General features: G+C 36.9%; 1 protein-coding gene across 1 annotated transcript in view; it reads right to left on the bottom strand.

Annotated features, from left to right (window-relative positions):
* Window positions 1-1,417: 1,417 nt before the first annotated feature.
* The window catches only part of vps35l (VPS35 endosomal protein sorting factor like), a 35,557-nt gene continuing 17,900 nt past the window's right edge, over window positions 1,418-19,074 (bottom strand). Inside the window, exons 9-30 of the mRNA XM_056234497.1 lie at window positions 18,022-18,078; window positions 17,839-17,935; window positions 16,836-16,883; window positions 16,661-16,754; window positions 15,258-15,458; window positions 12,605-12,651; window positions 11,973-12,084; window positions 11,749-11,865; window positions 11,549-11,602; window positions 11,354-11,434; window positions 11,209-11,271; window positions 10,567-10,652; window positions 10,350-10,430; window positions 10,195-10,258; window positions 8,943-9,041; window positions 8,095-8,172; window positions 7,249-7,363; window positions 6,355-6,494; window positions 6,104-6,269; window positions 5,884-6,002; window positions 1,799-1,945; window positions 1,418-1,710 (exon numbers count right to left, since the gene is read on the bottom strand). Coding sequence (XP_056090472.1) covers window positions 1,612-1,710; window positions 1,799-1,945; window positions 5,884-6,002; window positions 6,104-6,269; window positions 6,355-6,494; window positions 7,249-7,363; window positions 8,095-8,172; window positions 8,943-9,041; window positions 10,195-10,258; window positions 10,350-10,430; window positions 10,567-10,652; window positions 11,209-11,271; window positions 11,354-11,434; window positions 11,549-11,602; window positions 11,749-11,865; window positions 11,973-12,084; window positions 12,605-12,651; window positions 15,258-15,458; window positions 16,661-16,754; window positions 16,836-16,883; window positions 17,839-17,935; window positions 18,022-18,078 — 2,165 coding nt within the window. The 3' untranslated portion in view covers window positions 1,418-1,611. The remainder of the gene's footprint in view (window positions 1,711-1,798; window positions 1,946-5,883; window positions 6,003-6,103; window positions 6,270-6,354; window positions 6,495-7,248; window positions 7,364-8,094; window positions 8,173-8,942; window positions 9,042-10,194; window positions 10,259-10,349; window positions 10,431-10,566; window positions 10,653-11,208; window positions 11,272-11,353; window positions 11,435-11,548; window positions 11,603-11,748; window positions 11,866-11,972; window positions 12,085-12,604; window positions 12,652-15,257; window positions 15,459-16,660; window positions 16,755-16,835; window positions 16,884-17,838; window positions 17,936-18,021; window positions 18,079-19,074) is intronic.

Raw genomic sequence — 19,074 nt, 5'->3', positions numbered from 1 at the left:
ACAGTCCTCTTTTTGTTTTTAGAACATACAACAATGTCAAAAACAAATAAATTAAAAAAATTAAAAAAAAGAAGAAAAACCTAAATAATCCCTCTTTCCCACCCTACCCAGCCAAATCCTTCCGTCTAAATATTACTTTATTATAGTTAGAGGGAAACATTAATTTCCACTGCCAGGAGAGAGATCGTGAATGAGAGGTGACCACACTTTTTCAAAGTGTAGGAGTTTATCCATAAGAATATATTTTATTCTCTCTAAGTAGAGAGTGTTAGTAAGATCACTGAGCCATAACTTTGTGGTGGGTGTTTCTTTATTTTTCCAATGCATGAGAAGTAGCTTTTTTCGGTGATGAGACTATAGGACAGGAGGCATTGTTGATCGTTGTTTAACCTTTTAATATCCTCTGAAATTCCTAAAATAATGATGAGAGGATTAGGCTCCAATTGTATTTTAAGTATTCTAGAAATTAAACTGAAGATATTAAACCAAAAGATCTTAACCTTGGGACACAGAACGAAGCTGTGAAGCAACGTGTCTTCTGCAACAAGGCATCTGTCGCATAGAGGGGATATCTCAGGGTAAATTTTGTGTAATCTCTCTTTAGAAAAGTGAAGACGATGTAGAATCTTAAAGTGAGTTAGTGCCTAGCATTATTGGAACATCGATGAGTATGTTCCAAACTCTTTTCCCATAGAGGGTCTGGGATCACAATGCCCATTTCTTCCTCCCATTTTGTTTTTATTGAAGTGGAGATCACTGGACTGATAGACTGCAAAGTGTCATAAATATAAGATATCGATTTTTTTAAGCTTGACATGGGTCGGAGGCATCGATCAAGACAAGAGCCTGAGAAGATCTCAAAATTTTGCAAGTATTTTCTTACATAGTTTCTAATTTGCAAGTATCTAAAGAAACTACTACCCGGTATATTATATTTACTCTGTAATTGTGCAAAGGATGCAAAAATGCCATTAACCTTTTTGAATGTCAACTGGGTTGTGTAAACAATGTCAACCAATCCAGTAGCTACTTATTATTCCAACAAAAAAACCAAACACCTGTTATAGGTAATGGAGACTTTATAAAATCTTGCCATTAGTTAATACACCAATCCCAGACAGCAACATAATGTTGGCCCACATAAACGGCCCCGGTGAACGTTAACGCGTACCAGATGTGGGCCGACACTATGTTGCTGTCTGGGATGCAATGCCAGATGGGAGCAGATGGGGTGCTGCAGTGATGTATTTTTGTGGGCTAACTAGAAGTTGGTGTAACCCTTGAACCCAATTGGAGTTTTACATGATTTGGATTATTGCAGAAAACCAGTTCTGACAGAAACTCGTCCAGAGAAACAAAGAAGTTTTGAACCTGAAGTCTTCAAACCTGTCTGTTCTCGAACAAAATCAACAAGGCATTATGATTTAGACTCAGTATTTTATGACATAATTCCTATGTTGTGCACACAAACTGTACAAAAACAAGTGCAAACTGACATTATAGACAATAAGAAATATGAATAGGACATGACTAGATTTTTGATATAAGACATACTGTAGAAGATTGAACTACAGGTTCGTTTTAGTAATGGTTTCAGGGTTTCGTCACGCGTCAGGCTCGGGACTGCAGAGACAGACGTGCTGTGATGTCAGAGAGATGGCTCATGTCAGCCAGCTGTGCCTGATGTTTGATATACTCTAGAGTCCGAACCTGGAGAGGACGAGAGACAGAGGTCAACACATTATATTTGCTGCTGAACATCAACGGCTTTGCGTGTGTGTGTGTGCATACGGCTCACCGATGTGCGTGTCTCACAGAAGCCGTGTTTGTGACTGAGGTTCCACAGGTTGACAGCCAGCTGATTGAGTTTGTTGTTCCGTAGATCACCATGAGCCAACAGACAGCCGAACAGAGAGAAGGCCAGACCGCCCTGCCTGCGCACTCCCTTACACACACACACACATCAGTACAGATATAAGATATCAGACCTGCAGCCATGCAAAATCATACACATTAATAATATTACAGAGTTGGGGAAAGTTACTTTTAAAAGTAATTCATTACAACATTGTGTTACTCCCTAAATTTTTTTATAATTGTGTTACTTGGTAATGTAACAATCCTATCCATAAAAAGTAACTCTCCATTCTTTGCAGAAGAATAGGACACAGGAGAAGAATGTTTAATGACACAAATGTGAAGTCATTTTTGGGAAGCATTTTATTTTACAGTCATGTTCCACATGTACATACTATGTACTTACAGTTATTACAATATTTGTGTAATAACTAGGTACTAACCCTGAACCTACTCTTAAAGCTAATGTAACCCCTGTAGTTACCTTATATAACCCAGTACTTTCTTAGGTAAAAATACTGTAAATACACATAAGTGCATAAGTTTTTTAAACCTAAAAAAGGTTAACCCAATTTTGCTTATTAGTATGGTTAATAAAGTAAGATTAAATATTATATTTGTGTAATTTAACATATTTAATTATTGCAGGTTTGTGTGATATTCTGAGTTTAAAATAAAGATCTACTAAACATTGCTCATGTTTATAGCAATATCTCCTCTCAACCCCCAAAAATAAAAGCTCACTGGATCTTCACATATCAGAAGTGAATCTTTGGTGGTTTGTTTGTTTAAATCGGCGTATAAAGATGAAAGGTGAGATGTTACCATCACAGACCTTGATTTATTGTACCATCATGATAATGTGTACTGTACACATACTTTAGCATTTCGCTGTTTCCACCCACCTATTTTTATGTGCATTTTGGGATATTGCATAATTGCTAAAAATGTATGCGCTCAATTAAGGTGGATAATTATTGGTTACACTATTTCGATAGTCCACATTAGACATTCTACTAACTATAAGTAACTTAACTACATGTCAACTAACTCTCATTAGAGCAGTGGTTCTCAAACTTTTTCGGTCATTCCCCACTTTGAACAAGGGGGAATTTTCAAGCCCCACTGCCCCGACACAATGCTAATGAAATACGTAACAAGCTTAAAATGTTCCAATTTATTGAAGTAACAAGTAGTATCAGTATAGTAACAAGTTGTATCTAAATACAAACTAACTATCTACATCAAATAACAGCAAGTTCAAAAATAAAGAAAATGAAGTGCATCTGTGTCATAACTTGCATGAAATTCAAAAATAGAGAAAATAAAAGTGCCTCAAAAATAGAAAAGAAATAAAAGTGCCACTTTGCAATCTGTTAAAAAAAGAAAAGAAGAGAAATCAATTTGGCAAGACAGGTCTATTTATCCCTGCATTAGTGACTGCAATGAGCCTGTTTTGCATTGCACAATTTCTCAAAGCAGGGTTGCAGGCTTAATACTGCCACTCTCAAAACATGTTCAATGTTCAGCGAAATTTAATGTCTTGTCGTAAGCCACAACATAATGACGTCACTTATTTTCCAACCCAGCCCTCAGTCCCCACTTACGCATGAAACAGCTTCCAGCGCGCCTGGCTACCCATCGGCGCGAAACATAGGCTACATATCTATGGGCGCAAAAGTTTGTTCCGCTACAATTAATATCTCTACTCTAATATCTCTACTCTAATATCTCTACTCTAATATCTCTACTCTAATATCTCTACTCTAATATCTCTACTCTAATATCTCTACTCTAGTCACTCTCTACTCTAGTCACTCTCTACTCTAGTGCGCGGTCTTGCTCCAGATTCCGGGAGATAGGATCTCATTTGCGGGCGTCAAGGAGCCGCTATCAAAATGCGGGAGACTTCCGGAACTTCCGGGACATTTGGGATGTCTGGATAAAGATATAAAGGCATAAAAAGGAACATTTCCTCCCGTTTGGCGCGCCCCACCTGTCACGTCTCTATTCCCCACCAGTGGGGCGCGCCCCACACTTTGAGAACCGCTGCATTAGAGTAATAGTAGACTGTGAGTAGACTGTTAGGTTAGGGTTCGGGTTAGGAGAATAAGTTGACTTGTAGTTGCCAAGTTACTTATAGTCAGTAGAATGTCTGTTGGGGGAGCAACAAAATAAAGTGTTAGCAGATATTAAGCAGACTCTACTAATCCTCTAATGGCAGTTAGTTGACATGTAGTTGCAAAGTTACTTATAGTTAGTAGAATGTCTAAAGTGGACTATCGAAATAGAGTGTAACCAAATTATTTTTATCCAATAAGCCAAACATGCGCATGAACTATGATGGAAACACATTTACAGAATAAAACAAAGTCTTGACTTTGCCTCAACAGATCATGTGACCAGAAAAATGGCGAGAAGTAGGGCGAATTAAGGGTGATTGGGACTGTTTTTGAATTTCCGCCTTGTGCAAGGTTTCTTGCCAAAAATTAAAAACATCCACCTATCCGATGTTACCTATCCATTTGAACAGGAAAAAAGTTTATATTATAATGAAAGGATGTGTGACATACACTTTTATGTGAACTAAGCCAAAACCCCCTTTTTTGGTAATATTTGGGTGATTGGGACACACCGTTTGGATGATTGGGACAGCATGTCTTTTCAATCATTTAGGGTTGTGTAAGCATATTTACTGTATTGCACAAGTTAGTTCTTCATACTTTGATTTATTTTTATATGCGATATTTCTTTTTCTGTTAATTATTTAGAGTCATGTTTATTTGTGTTCAACTTTATTTCTCAATGTTTTATAAATCAATCCACAATTAATACAGTAAGACACATGTAATTGAGGTAAAGGCCAAAAGTCATTGAAAACATAAAAATCAGGACCAAAAACTCTTACAAACTGATTTAGAGCATACAGAGCATAAACAATGGTTCTCTATTGCAAGGTTAATCATTTTCTTAATTAGCAAAGCCTTTAAGCACTGTCCCAATCACCCAAAATCATGCTGTCCCATCCACACAAATTGTGTTTGGGTGGACGGGACAAAATAAAAACAACGCAATTCTGAAAATAGAAACACAATTTTTGTATCAGTAGTGCATCATATTCTTGTTTCCATCAAAAGTTTGTACAATATAATAGCTACGACAATTTTAGGACCTTATTATGAAAACTAGCAAAAGCTTATGTCATTTTCCTCAGTTCATGCATTTCAGGGTCCACTTCCTGTTTGATGCCTGCCCCGCCCACCTACAGGATGTCACACCAATAAGGGCATCTGAATTTGATTATGCGGTCTCACAGCTAGGGCTCAGCGAAAAAAAGTTTTTATTTTCACTCATTAGTTATAGTGTCCCATCCGACCTTATGTCCCAATCACCCTTAATTCACCCTGTGTTTGTATGGATGATGAGGTCTAAACATCATTTTTGAAAAAGAGCTGACTTCAATTCTTGATGGACAGATAAATACCGCAATAATAATAATACCGAATGCAAGATAACATGACAGTTTACTGCGTTTCATCTGCGCGCAAGCAATTTATGATGTACGAACAAAGAGCCACAGTGGCTTCCCCAATTGCATTAACTTCCATTTTTATTACAGATATTTTCCGTCAGCCTCCCAGGAAGTGACGATTTTGTTCTCTTGAACACATGGGACGGAAATGGTGCTTTATTCGCAAATGTTTCATGCAATATTCAAATTTTGCGAATAATTTAAATTCGCAACTTTGGATGGAAACAGCTATTTTTATCAGTTTTCTTCAGTGTCCGTCTCTGTGCAAAGCATCGTCCCGTTTCACAACAAACTGCATGTGGAGTCTGTGATTGGTGTTATTTCACCTCTAGGGGCGCTTTTATACTGTGAATGTGAAACCAAAGACTATAGAACCTCAAGCTCCAGATCACGGATAAATAAAACAACCCCACAAAACAAATGTTTGGCTACTATCAGCACTGATTTTTCCCGATTAGCGTTAGTTCCAAGAAGTAACTATCTATAATCCTCACCTCATCTCGGCCCAGAGTCTTTAAATGATCCAGAACCTGACCAATCAGAGTCTCACACAACTTGTTGATCTCTGCGATGAACTTGGGATCTCCTCCATAGAGGGTTTCATTGGAATCCACTGCAACAAGAGCACGAGTGATTCCGTTTCGAATTCGATGTCAGAAAGACTTTAAGATGATGTTTAATAGAGTAGCTTTCTGCATTGATTCAGTGCGGTACCTTTAGGAATGGTGTAGAGATAGTTTTCCTGGCTCATTGCTGCTAGCAACGGCAAAGCGCTGATGTAGACGCGGACCTTGGCATCACTGTTGTCCTCCCAGGTGTAGTCCTGCACCATATTCAAGAGCCCTCGCACCAGATACAGCACACCCTGCTCCGGATGGTCCTATGAGACATAGTGAACAGTGGCGCTCAGATATGGACTAGAGACATGCCTAGAACATTCCTGCAAATGTTTACGCATATATTACCGGCACTACGAGCAGTGTGGAGAGGAAGTTGTTAATGAATTCGAGAAAGAAGGGCTCTGATGATCGCTGTTTTCCCTCAATGCTGATGGTACGCGGGACTTCCGGCAAAATACTGACCGCTGCCTTTAGAAATGCGTCCGCTGAGAAATGGACACAGAAATTAATTTTTCTCAGTCCACATCAAATCCATAATATCACACCCAATCTTGGTCGATCAGGCTGCTCTCTGAAACCGATCTGAGGTCAGTTTTGTACACTTTTTTTGTACCATTCAAAAGTTGGGAATCTTCAAGATTTTATAATGTTTTTGAAAGAAGTCTCTTTTGCTCACCAAGGCTGCATTTATTTGATAAAAAAACGTACAGTACAAACAGTAATATGGAGAAGTTTTTTCTTTGAGTTTTCCGGCAGTTCTGTCGTCTGCCGCTTTAAATGCTCGAGCTCTTTAAAGCAGGATGGATTCTGATTGGCTGTCTTTTATCATTCATCATCTGAAAAAAAGAAATTGTTGTGAATGTGATTCCAATTGTATCGTTTCTCTGTGCCGTTACCGTTATAGTTGTGGTTTGGATTCTGCCATTCATTTACATTTAGATCAATTTTTAAAACTGCATCTTTATCGTTATCGTCTTTGGTGTGAAAGGGGCTTTATTAAGAGAATAAATGGCATTTTAAAATATGCTAAAATAGTAGTGTTATTTAAAATTCTAATAGTATTACACAATATTACCATTGTTACTGTATTTCCTTGGTGAGCAGAAGACAGTTCTTTCAAAAATCTTAAAGATTCCAAAGTTGTGAATGAAGGGTATTTTAAATCCTCACTCTCCATTAGAGGCAGGAACAAGGATGTACAAAAGGTATATGTTGTGTATGGGAGGCTCCAGCACTCACCCTGGGACAGACACTGGTTGGCCAGCGCTACCTGTCCAGAGAGCAGGTATAGGTTGAGACGACTAAAGATGCTCGTGAGAGATGGAATGGTGATGAAACTGTAGGCAGCACACGCCTGGAAATAGACAACACACAACAGGCAGCAAAAGCTCAGTCACTTATAGGATATTAAAAGGCAATACAGTAATATTTGACTGCACTGACAAGAACAAAACTTGAACGATGATGACACCACTGTTTTCTGCAGAGCTGCTTTATAGCTGATTCTACTTCGTGTCATAATTGATCAATTTAGCAACATCGACAGTTATTGAACTGAACTGAATGAACATTGAACCGAATTGATCTGAATAATGACACTATTGTCTTCTGTAAAGCTGCTGATAGCTGAATTGAACTCATTTCAGAATTGATGACCTTTACAGTTATTGAACTGAATTAACACTATTGTCTTCTGTAGAGCGGCTTTACAGCAGATTTTGAATCTTATATTTGATGAAGTTTGCATCATTAATCATTATTTTCTACTGTTTATTACTGTAAAGCTGCTTTGAAACAATCTGTATTGTATGAAGCGCTTTATAATTAAAGGTGACGACTTGGGTCCAACATTATTAGGTAGAATCTACCAAACCTGTCAAAAATATGTCCCCATTTCACTCCAATAAGAGGAAAAAATAGAATAATTTACATAAGGAAATTAAACCTACATTATATTGTTATTTTAAAAAGAATTAAGCACATTTACTCCAGTTGTCATTACTGTAATTGTTAAAAAATATATATATATTTTTTTTAATTCTCATGAGATTCACACATTAATATTTTGTAAAATAATAAACCAACCCTGACAAAAGCAGCCGTTTTACGCGAGTGATTGCCTTTCATCACACGTCTGGTCTCCATGGCTAACTGATTCACCGTCTGTAAGAGAGACATTCATTTCATCATAACATACAGTTCCTCAGCACTCCATTACACTAACAGATTAGACTTTACAGCATTTTCCAAATAGTTTTTAATTTGTTTACTAGTATAAAACACACAGGACATTAAAAATAAATGGTAAAAGATTTAATAACATTAATAATAAATAATGTTTTAATAAGCCCTGTATCATAAGCATCATAAGGCATGCTAATCAGTTAGCACCTGGGACTCTTTTATATTACTGATTACATTTTCGTTTAAAGTTCCTGTAAAATTATTATGGACAAAATTTGAAGGATTTGAACTGAATTGGTCCCAAAGGATGTTAAATTCGAATTTAAATTGGAATGACAATAAGAGGAATTTACTGAACTGCAATTCAAAGAAATGCAACAGACAAAAGAGGAATTCCATAAGACCAGCTCTAGTATTCTGAATATTCTGAATAATAACTATTATCATTAATTAGAATAATTTATTCCCTGGTATGTAGAATGCAAACCACAAGGATAATAATTAAATCGTAATAAAAACATACATTTAAAAAAAAAAAGTCTACATTTTATTTGTTTACCTGGATGTCATGTGACCAATATCAGATAAGTGTGAACATGCAGATGTGTTGTTAAATTATTAAAATATGAAATTAAAATCTCAGGAGGTGCTTCAAGTAAATATCTGACATTAAAGGGTTTTGACTGACAGAAAAGGTCGGGAACCCCTTATTTAATACATAACACTTGCTTAAGACAAAGGGTGCTCACATGTATCAGGTGAATGATGACGGGCTCTAGATTACAGAAGGTCGCTCGGGCTTCCACACAGAAACTCAACTGCTGTTCAAAGTCCCTCCCAAAAGACACCTAATGAAAAAAAGGACCAAAATACAAAAAAAAGTTAGTAAGACTATATAGGTCATATTGTAGATGCCGACTCTGACCATATCAGTTAAAGGGGTACTTTAGCACTGGCCAAATGAAGGTAGAAAAAAATTCAACACCCCATCCAAGGCCACTTCCAGTCTGCTCATATTGGATAGGCTTGATCAGAGTCAAATACCATCTTGCTTTAGTAGGAAATACTTCTTAGTAAACTTTCAGTCACAATGGTGTTGTTCTCTATTGTTACCGGGTGCAAGATTTCAAAGAGTAAACATTTAGCGGGAGTGAGTTTCTTTCGGTTTCCTGTGCAGACTCCAGCGCGTTGAGGGCAGTGGCTAAAGGATGCAAAGAATCCAACACATTCTCATCCTTTGGCGTCATATAGGTGACGCCATATGACATTTCGTCGGAATCTTACGCACATGGCATCCTTTAGCGTCAATATAACACGCACTGTTATGGGTAGGTTTAGGTCTGGGGTAGGGTACGGTTATGACGCCTTGGGATCTGCGTCTCATATTGACGCTAAACGATGCCATGTGCGTCGGATTTAGACGAGCGTCACCTGTATGACGCCTTGGGTTCTGCGTCTCATATTGACGCTAAAGGATGCCATGTGCGTAAGAGTTCGACGAAATGTCCAAAGCGTCACATGTATGACGCCTTGGGATGAGAACGGGCTGAAGAATCATACATTTGAAGAGAACGCCGATACAAAAATGCGGAAGTACAATCTAGCTTTCACGAAAGCCATAGAGCCCATTGTTCATTTACATATACTATCAACAGTGTAACAATACAAAGTGCGTTGAAAATCATTAAACTTACACTTTAACAATTTAATTATATATCACAATTTTTTTTTTTTTGCATTACAATAATAAGAATGAAAATATAATCTTTGTATATTTTTATTTTTTCTATTCTGAGATGAAATGGCACAGCTCTTGATGCATGTTTATAACCCAGATCATCTCATTGTTCAAGATGATGTATGTGGTTACTAGAAAATAACAGATTTAAACATTTTGGCTTGACATGACATTATGCCAGTTCATATTTTTGACAGCTCAAAATGAAGAACTAGCTTTTTTTTTTTAGAACTGATATAAAGCATTGTAGGACAGGGACTCACCATACGAATAAATCCGTTGATCAGAAGAGCCAGAGATCTTTTCTCATCATCTAGAGTTAGAGCACTACAACACAAAGACCACATGCAAACACGTCAATGTAACACTCTCTAATTCTGCATTAATAGTGAGACGCATTAATATATATCTCACTCACTTGACAGAGTCGTGCATGGTCTTACAGATGTGCAGCAGCGCATTGAGAATGACGGGGTCTCTCGTTGCTTCCTGCTGGTGTCTAAACAAAAGAGAGAAACCTTGTAACTAGAGCTAGAATAAACACTAACCATCCTCTTCCCAGTATTTGAACACTTGTTTGGCTACACAGAGGAAGTGTGAGAGTTTTAATACTGAATAGTGAGTGAAAAACATACTTGATGAAGACCTCCATGATTGATTTACACACCTCCACCCTCACACTGTCTTTCTGGAACATGTCCAGAAAGGGCAAAAACTTCTCCTGCAATCATTAAAACTCTATACATCAGCAAAAACAAATCATTTTTATGATCATATTAGTTCATTTTATATTACTCATGATATTTTCTTATAAAGTTCCTGTAAAATTGTTTATTTTGAGCAAAATTTGAAGAAATTTGACCTGAATTGGCCCAATAGGATGTTAAATTTGGATATGAATTGGAATGACAGTAAGAAGAATTTACTGAATTGCAATTCAAAGAAATGCGAAACACAACAAATTAATCAAATTAGTCCAATTCGTATTATGACACAACATAAAAAATGACTTTTCAAGTCTCAACTGAAACATAGTTCTGTAAACTAAGTTTAACATTGTCAAAATTAATTTTTTTACATTTTTTATTTTAATTTTAATTTAGCCATACAGCACCAAAAACTGTTTTCAAAGGTTAATTGTTCAAATGTAATTTCAGGTAACTTTATATAGCTTATTCTGCCATTTCACATACCATTTAAGGGGTAAACTAGAGCATTCTGTTCTTCCACCATGATCCATAAAATTAAAAATGTAAAAATGATTGCTGTGGTTATACCATAGAGAAGAGCACAGAGAAGTCATGGAAGTAGGGAAGGATCTTGTTTATCACTGACTGCAGCTGAGAACACAAAAGAAGGGCGATGAATCTTGCTGACATCGTCAACAACATATAACATCATGTGTATATGTTTTTTGCATACCTGTGGATATGCATCCTCGAAAGCTCTGTCTGGAGTCATGTGTTTGATAATGTCAGCAAGAACCGTGTTCACCTCCCGTTTCTATGAGGGAGAAATTTGAAAAGACATGTTAAAAAAAGGCAGATATTTAAAAATTCTGCTCAAATAATGATTTGCAACACCTGATGTTTCAGGCAAACAGAGCAGATAACTCACTGTGAAGTGGCGGCAGGTGAACTCCACCCAGATCTCAGCACAGTTGATGTAATCCTGAGTTATAGACATGATACAAGCAAAAAACAGTGAATGGATTAAGTCAAGTCATCATTTTATTCAAATCTGTATTTCATTTTTATTACAGATTCCCTTTTTTATACTGTGTGCTTCAAAACATTCACAGATTAACAGTTGTTTACCCTTGGGCCGCGCACTTTAGTGATGACCTTCCAGGCTTCATTGAGTATGGAGAGTCTTTCGCTCTCTGGAGGGTCAGCACAGGACAGACTGCGACCCAGAGACGCAAACAGCAAGTGCTGAAGAACAGAGAGGATCATGAGAATAAACTATGACATAGACACTGATATTCACCAAAGTGTTTTGGACCTGTGTGGAGTTTGGTATTCGTGTGTGTGTGTGTCACCTTGGGAAATCCAGCTTCATCACAGTCTTTGATCATGCCAATAAAGTCTGTTGCTCTTGTTGCAACAAATTCTGCCCGGAATGCCCACATGACAGAGTTCAGCAGGAGAGCACTGTAGGAAAAATGAATACTGCAATTTCAAACACCATCAATTCTGCAGTTGTAAAATCAAGATTTTTACATTGTCTAAAGATGCTTGCCCATGTAAAACTCATAACCACAATGCTAGGCTGTTCTGGGTGGCTGCTAGTTGGTCAAAAGAGCCCACCACCAAATATCTATGATATTCTGGTCTCTAGACCAGGTCTCGATGATTTTTTTTTTTTTTCATCCGTCTGCTAAGCAAAAACGTTAGTCACTCTCCTCAACAAGACAGATTTGAGGCATCATTTGTGCACATATCACAACCAATTCAGTAATTAATGACATGCCTAAGGAAACATCACTAATCAATCAAGAATGTCTGGCTCTATGGTCTATACTGCAGTAGTGCAAGATGAAGAAAACAAAATTCACACAAAGTCCAATGCAACTAAACAAGACATTATTCATAATGAGTCTCAAGCTTAATTTTCATCATTCTTGGTCATAGATATGAAGTTGTAAAATGTTCCTCAGTGAAGAGATCTTACTTGTTGCCCAACTTCTTGCATCTGTCCATCATCTCTGTTAGCAGAACCTTTAAAAGACAAACGGATCAAACACATGTGATCAAAATCACTTGGAAAGGGTCTCACAAATTTGTAAGATGTTTATTTGATCTAAAACCAACAACACACTTTAACCAACTTCAAAACTTTTTGACTAGAATGTTCACAGCAGAGTTATAAATTAATGTTTGCATTGAGGGGCAATATACAGTACTGTGCAAAAGTCTTAAGCCCCATTCACACCTCCAGGGACACGCAGTGACAAAGCGATATGATCCCATTCATTTTCAATGGGGAGCTGGCGACTACCAGCGACACGAGCGACAGTGACCGTTGGCGACAGAATGTAGGCGTGTCAAGCAACGGGAGTCATGCGACAAATGTTCAGAAATTTCAACTTTGTGCAAATGAGCAATTACTTTCGCGAGTGACAACCAATAGGAGTGAAGACTGAAGCTCACGTCACCGTCTCGAGTGCAGGCAAGACCAGTAGCACCTCATTGCAGTACACGAGATCCAGGGGGCGGAGTTGGATCTAGATCTAAGGGGTGGAGATGGGTAGGATTAGGGGTGGGGTTAGGGATCAGGGGGTGGAGATGGGTAGGATTAGGGGTGGGGTTAGGGATCAGGGGGTGGAGATGGGTAGGATTAGGGGTGGGATTAGGGATCAGGGGGCGGAGATGGGTAGGATTAGGGGTGGGATTAGGGATCAGGGGGTGGAGATGGGTAGGATTAGGGGTGGGGTTAGGGATCAGGGGGCGGGGATGGGTAGGTTTAGGTATATGTAAGATGGGAGGAGTTGGATCTGGATCCAACTCCTCCCCCTGGATTTCGTGTTCTGCAGTGAGGACCATCTCGGCAAGACAGGACAGAGTTCCGGAGCGATTTCACTGTTTTATATTATTTGACTGTAAACACATACATGGATATAATAAAATAATGCGTGGAAAAGAAACTGTCGGCAGTCTTGTGAGTTTGATTCATACATTGATAGTTCGTGTTGTTAATCATATGATGCAATGAACAGTTTAGCACTGCTGCGGTTCATTTTGCAGTTTCCCCTGCATTATGTTGATTATTATAGACAAGAAAATTGATTGCAATGACGTTTTAGTAATTTTGAACAGTATGAGTGAGTTTAATTTGTTGATTGATCGATCGTTAATTGAATGCACTGAGCACTGCTGTAGTTTATTTCACAGCAGAATGCTACTTTTAATTCTTTTATGTCTTATTCCTAGTCAAATTAGAATGAGATCTTAGTTTTATATATCACTTGTGATTGCATTTCCTAAAGGTATGGCCAGACGTGCAGTCTACCAATAGCATTAGAGCGACAGCACTAGGAACGCCCACAAGCGACTTCACAGTACAGACTACAGAGACTAGCGACATGCAGATGATCAACATCGACAAACGCAATCTACATTGCTGAGGTGGCACAACTAACCATTTGTCGACTAGAAGAGGCTTGGTCGACCAAGATTTTATTAGTTGCAGAAATTGTTTAAAATTGCTCGCTCTATAAAGATAAATGGCGCTATTATTAGGAAATTATTCAAGTGCTTGTGTGAAGAGCGCGCGCTTACTGCATGACATTCAGGTGCATTTAACTTAAAATACTCCTTCAATTTTGTTTATACAGATAAGAGTAATGCAAACTGTAAAGGGTCTACTTTTATTTTTGTAAACTCACAAAAACAAAACGTTGTGCTTTTGTAAAATAATGAAAACAAACATTTCTTCTTTCTGCGGTCTCAGTGAACTTGAGCACGTCATAAAAATTCACCAAAACGCAGCGTATAAGTTACTTGCCTCACAGACATGAGGAATATACTGTATCTATAAAAAGCTTGAAATGTCTACTTTTGAATGAATAAATTCAAATGGAAAAAAATCTTTTTCTCAGATTATGTAACCCTCATTCTCATTGTCAACAGCAGCCACTGTTTAAATATTTATACATTCACATCAAATTAGAGTAGAAACCTAATTATATTAATAAAAAGTTAATATAAAACTGACTTATATGCAATTGAAATGTTTATATACAAAACTTTTTTGTGTTGACTATTAAAAAAAAATATGATAAATGAATTGATTATTAAATAAACTATTTAAACTAACTATTTCTGCTAAATTAATACTTTGCTAAATTAATTTAGATTTTGGTAAAAAATTCATTTCTGTACATCACTAGTTAAAATTCATATTTTTGCTTTCTCATAAAATACTTTCTCATAAATATACCACTTTAAATGTTCTGAGATGCGGCAAATGAACATGGTGTCACATAAACATTGTTTCTACATTACATGATGATAAAATCATTAGCAAATGTTTGCAGAAACAGGTTGTCTTCTTTGTTTATTATTGTACACCTGCAAAACAAATGCGGGCACTGCACAATTTGCTAGAAGACATTTTTGTTGATAATCAATATCTGCAAAGCTAATGGTAGCGCTGTCATAAGGTTTTCTTATACATCATCTTCCAAGCATTTAAAGGAACTCTTTTATGGGTGGAAGTACGAGTTATCAGGTAGGAATATTCCACATCTGACTTTGAATGCAACGTAGGATTAATAAAAATTAAACAATCAGTCAGGGATTTCCTCAGTGGAGTGTGTATGTACCTCTGGTGCTCTGTATGCCACACACTGCAGGATCCAGTGAATGGCAGGAGAATAGAGGGTCAGATAGATGGGAATCTCCACCCGTTGCAGCCCTAGCTGATTCTGAACACTTTCACCATGAATTTGACGGAATGAGGCCAGAAGGTCAAAGAAATTCTTATTGAGACTGTCCTTCAGATGCGGCGCCACCTCCATCCCAACCTGAGAGAAAGATAGATAGCTAGAGTCTCTACAATATGGCTCGGGTCCCTACTTCAATTTCAATCTACAGGGTTTTTGCTTGTTTTATTATCATTATGTAAAAATTGAAAGTGCAGCCACTTTTCCACCATTGGCCCAAACCATTCTTATTGCTTAACCGTTCTATTCCGTGCCACGGTTTCATTTTCCACTGTGGGGCTGATAACGGAGCTCTATGGAATAACTCCAACACACATACCTGTAGTTTTCAAATAACCCTGAAGGACTTGGTTAGCTAGATCAGGCCTGTCTTATTAGGGTTGAAGCTAAAGTCTGCAGCTAAAGTCCGAAACTGCATTGTGAAGCTTCGAAATCTTTTGTTTCGAACCAGTGATTCGGAGTGCGTACCAAACTGTCACATAATTTCACGTGAAACAAAGCTTCATTACATCATAACTGTTTTGAAATTTCAATGGTTCGCCGCCAAAGTGTGATGATCTCTGTGAACCCATGACCTAGTGTCTATATGGTTTTTACCTTGGACATTTAATGACACATTTGTATCAATAAAAAATACGAGTTGTAGTTAATAGTCTATTATTGGCCTGATTAACCAAGCTCTCCAAAAATAAAACACACCCTACAACACTTTACAATAAGGTCCATTAACCTTCATTATAAATTTCAACATTTACTAATACATTAAACTAATATATTTACTAATATATATAATATATATTTACTAATAATATATTTACTAATATATTAAAATCAAAGGTTGTATTTGTTAACATTAGTTAATGCACTGTGAACTAATATGAACAGCTGTATTTTTATTAACTAACATTAACAAAGATTAATGAATGCTGTAACAAATGTATTACTCATTGTTAGTTAATAATACATCAACAAATGTTAACTAATGAACCTTATTGTAAAGTGTTACCAATAACATTATATAATGCATTTTAAAAACTTTACACATTCAGTACAACATTTCCAATTGGTCTGTAAAAGTAGTTTTTTATGCATGTTTGAATTATTGCTGCATTTACATCGTTCTGAGCAGCAGGCGTCACCAGCGTGTGGCGCTTCGAGTGCTTCTCGAGAAACAGTCAATCTTTTTGCACAGTAATTGGTTCAATTAGCTAAGAAAAGCTTCGTTTCTCCCATCGCTTGCAAAAATACAACAAAATACGATCCGAGAGCTTTATTCTTCTCACCCTGCATAGATACGCCCGTGCATATACAGCCACCAGCGGATCTCCTATTCCTCTGATCATCGCTGTCAGTCTCTGCAGCGTCTCCTGAATCCCACTGAAGGACAGAGAGAGGACATCAGACCTAGAAAGCTACCCGCCTGCATGAACAGAAGAGTAGCATTGCTCAGATACTTACGACTTTGTCAAGAAGAGGTTGCATTTCAGAAGAGCAGCTTCAACATATCTGCACTAAAGTCAAGGCTCACTATTACACTTTAAGGTTAAAATTCATATTTATGTTTTCTTTTTCAATCTTCCAAAACTTTCTCGCAAACCAGTTTAACCCAATAAAGCCTACTGTATCAAATTTGATGCGCAAAAGCTTTTAAATTAACAACATGATCAACTTTGGTGAAAAACCTGTTGCACACAACCTATTACATGTCTTCTGTCGTCTGATTGACAGTTTATCCTATTTTAGGAAGTGTAAAGGCTTTTTAATGTAATTGTAAAAATGTATCCACCTTCAGGTTGTGGTACACCTGTCTTTTTGCTAAATATAATAACTTTCATATTGTTAGTAATATTTCAATATGAACACTTACAGGACTAAAGCAACATAAGTTGGGGGGGGGGGGGGGGGTACATCAGGCTTTTGAGGAATGTTTATTTGTACATCTCTCAATCATTGCATTGGATTATATGTTTTGCCCCCAAAATAAAGACTAAAGCTTTGATCATAAAACTAAGCGTTTAAATATCATCTTACTAACATATATTATTCGCAGATATAGTGACAGCTGATATTTATATGCATTTAATTGAAGTAGTCATTAAGTATAAGCTTCATATTCTCCTTTAACATACAATATGAGCCATAAAAAGCCTGATGTATCAAATGTAACTCTCAACAAAAAATGTGCATGTGTTTAAAGATTTTGTCAAAAAGGTTCAATAAACTGTTCCATAAAAAAAAATAAAAAAAATCTATTATTTCACATGTCAGACTTTACAGGGTTAATAACTAAAACATGGTAAAAGGACTTTCTAAACAGTATAAATACTGGTGCTTTTAAAACATTGCTGTTTGTTTTAAGGCACTTATTTCATTTATCATTTTTAGCTTTAAAATGGATTTTTGGAATATTGACCAGGCTTAAATACTGGAATAAGAATCTGGAATCATGTTGAGAAGATACAATCGAGGGACAAGCTCTCTGATGGAGGCGATTTTAAAGAACCAGTTGAGACACGTCTCTTTGGCTGTGTCATTCACTTCATCAGCGGAGAACGATTCTGAGAACGACATTAATAGGAAAATCAATAGAAAATGTCATAGAGATGGTAAAAGAATATATGCTGAGCTGTGACGCATATTTTACCTGGTAAAGGATGAGGGTCAGCACACATGGCCAAGATCCTGTCATACACCAGACCACCTGCACACACATGACATCATCAGGGGACACGCACAGACATTTTCCTTCTTGTGGCTTTTAAACACATTTTGTATCTTGAACTAAAATCATTGCTGGGGTTGTTTATCAACACTGACAAATGTAAATGGTTAAGACTTTTGCTTATTTATGAAGAAACTGTTGCTGCAAAAAAAAGAGATATGTTTGTCAGTAAAATATGAAAAAACTAGTGTTGTCACGAATTTTTAACTTCGATAAATTAAAAAATATTGATATTCGATACCACGGGGAAAGCTTCCATACCGGCATACAGATAATTTGTTATTATCTCATACTTTTTTGTAATTTGGGTAATTTTGTTGTAATAGCTTACAAACAGCACAGGGAGGCTTCTTTTTTTTTTTTTTTATCGTTGAACCAGATTTACAAAAAAAGACTAGTAAACAGTCAATAAGAACAAAATAAGAACACAAACAAATTGCAAATGATAGCACAAATAAATTCAATTGAATAAAGAGACAAATGACATGAAAATGGCTTTAAGCTGGGTCTAACAGTACTATGTACTAGAAATACTACAGAAATGAAAGTAATCAAATGTAAAATAACACCGGATAGTTCTTATTGTAAAAAATAAATACATATTAATACGTACAATTAAAGTTACAAAAGTTATTCAGTCAAGAGCAACGAGTGATTTTCTCTTTGTCTTTTCTTTAATGAACATGATAGACAGCAGCAGGTTTATTAGGCTGCTGTCACTTTAAGAGCTAATGCACAGATCCAATATACTGTTACACAACATGGCAACTATTTTTACGTTCCAAAACTGACTGTATTTACCTGAAAACTCATCAAGACAGGCATTTTGACATAATTTTGTATGTATTTCGGCATTTAAGCGCAAAAAGCCAAGAAAAAGAAGTCAATTTGGTGTGAGCGTGAAACTGCGGGAATGAGTAAAATTATGCGCAATACAAGCACTATTCAACCGGAGCGAATGAGACGAGCGATTGA

This window comes from Rhinichthys klamathensis, unplaced genomic scaffold (genome assembly GCF_029890125.1).
Source record: "Rhinichthys klamathensis goyatoka isolate OS25496 unplaced genomic scaffold, OSU_Roscu_1.1 h1tg000396l_1, whole genome shotgun sequence".
NCBI lineage: Eukaryota > Metazoa > Chordata > Actinopteri > Cypriniformes > Leuciscidae > Rhinichthys > Rhinichthys klamathensis.
The sequence above is the reverse complement of the archived record's forward strand: the minus strand, read 5'-3'. Positions and strand labels throughout refer to the sequence as shown.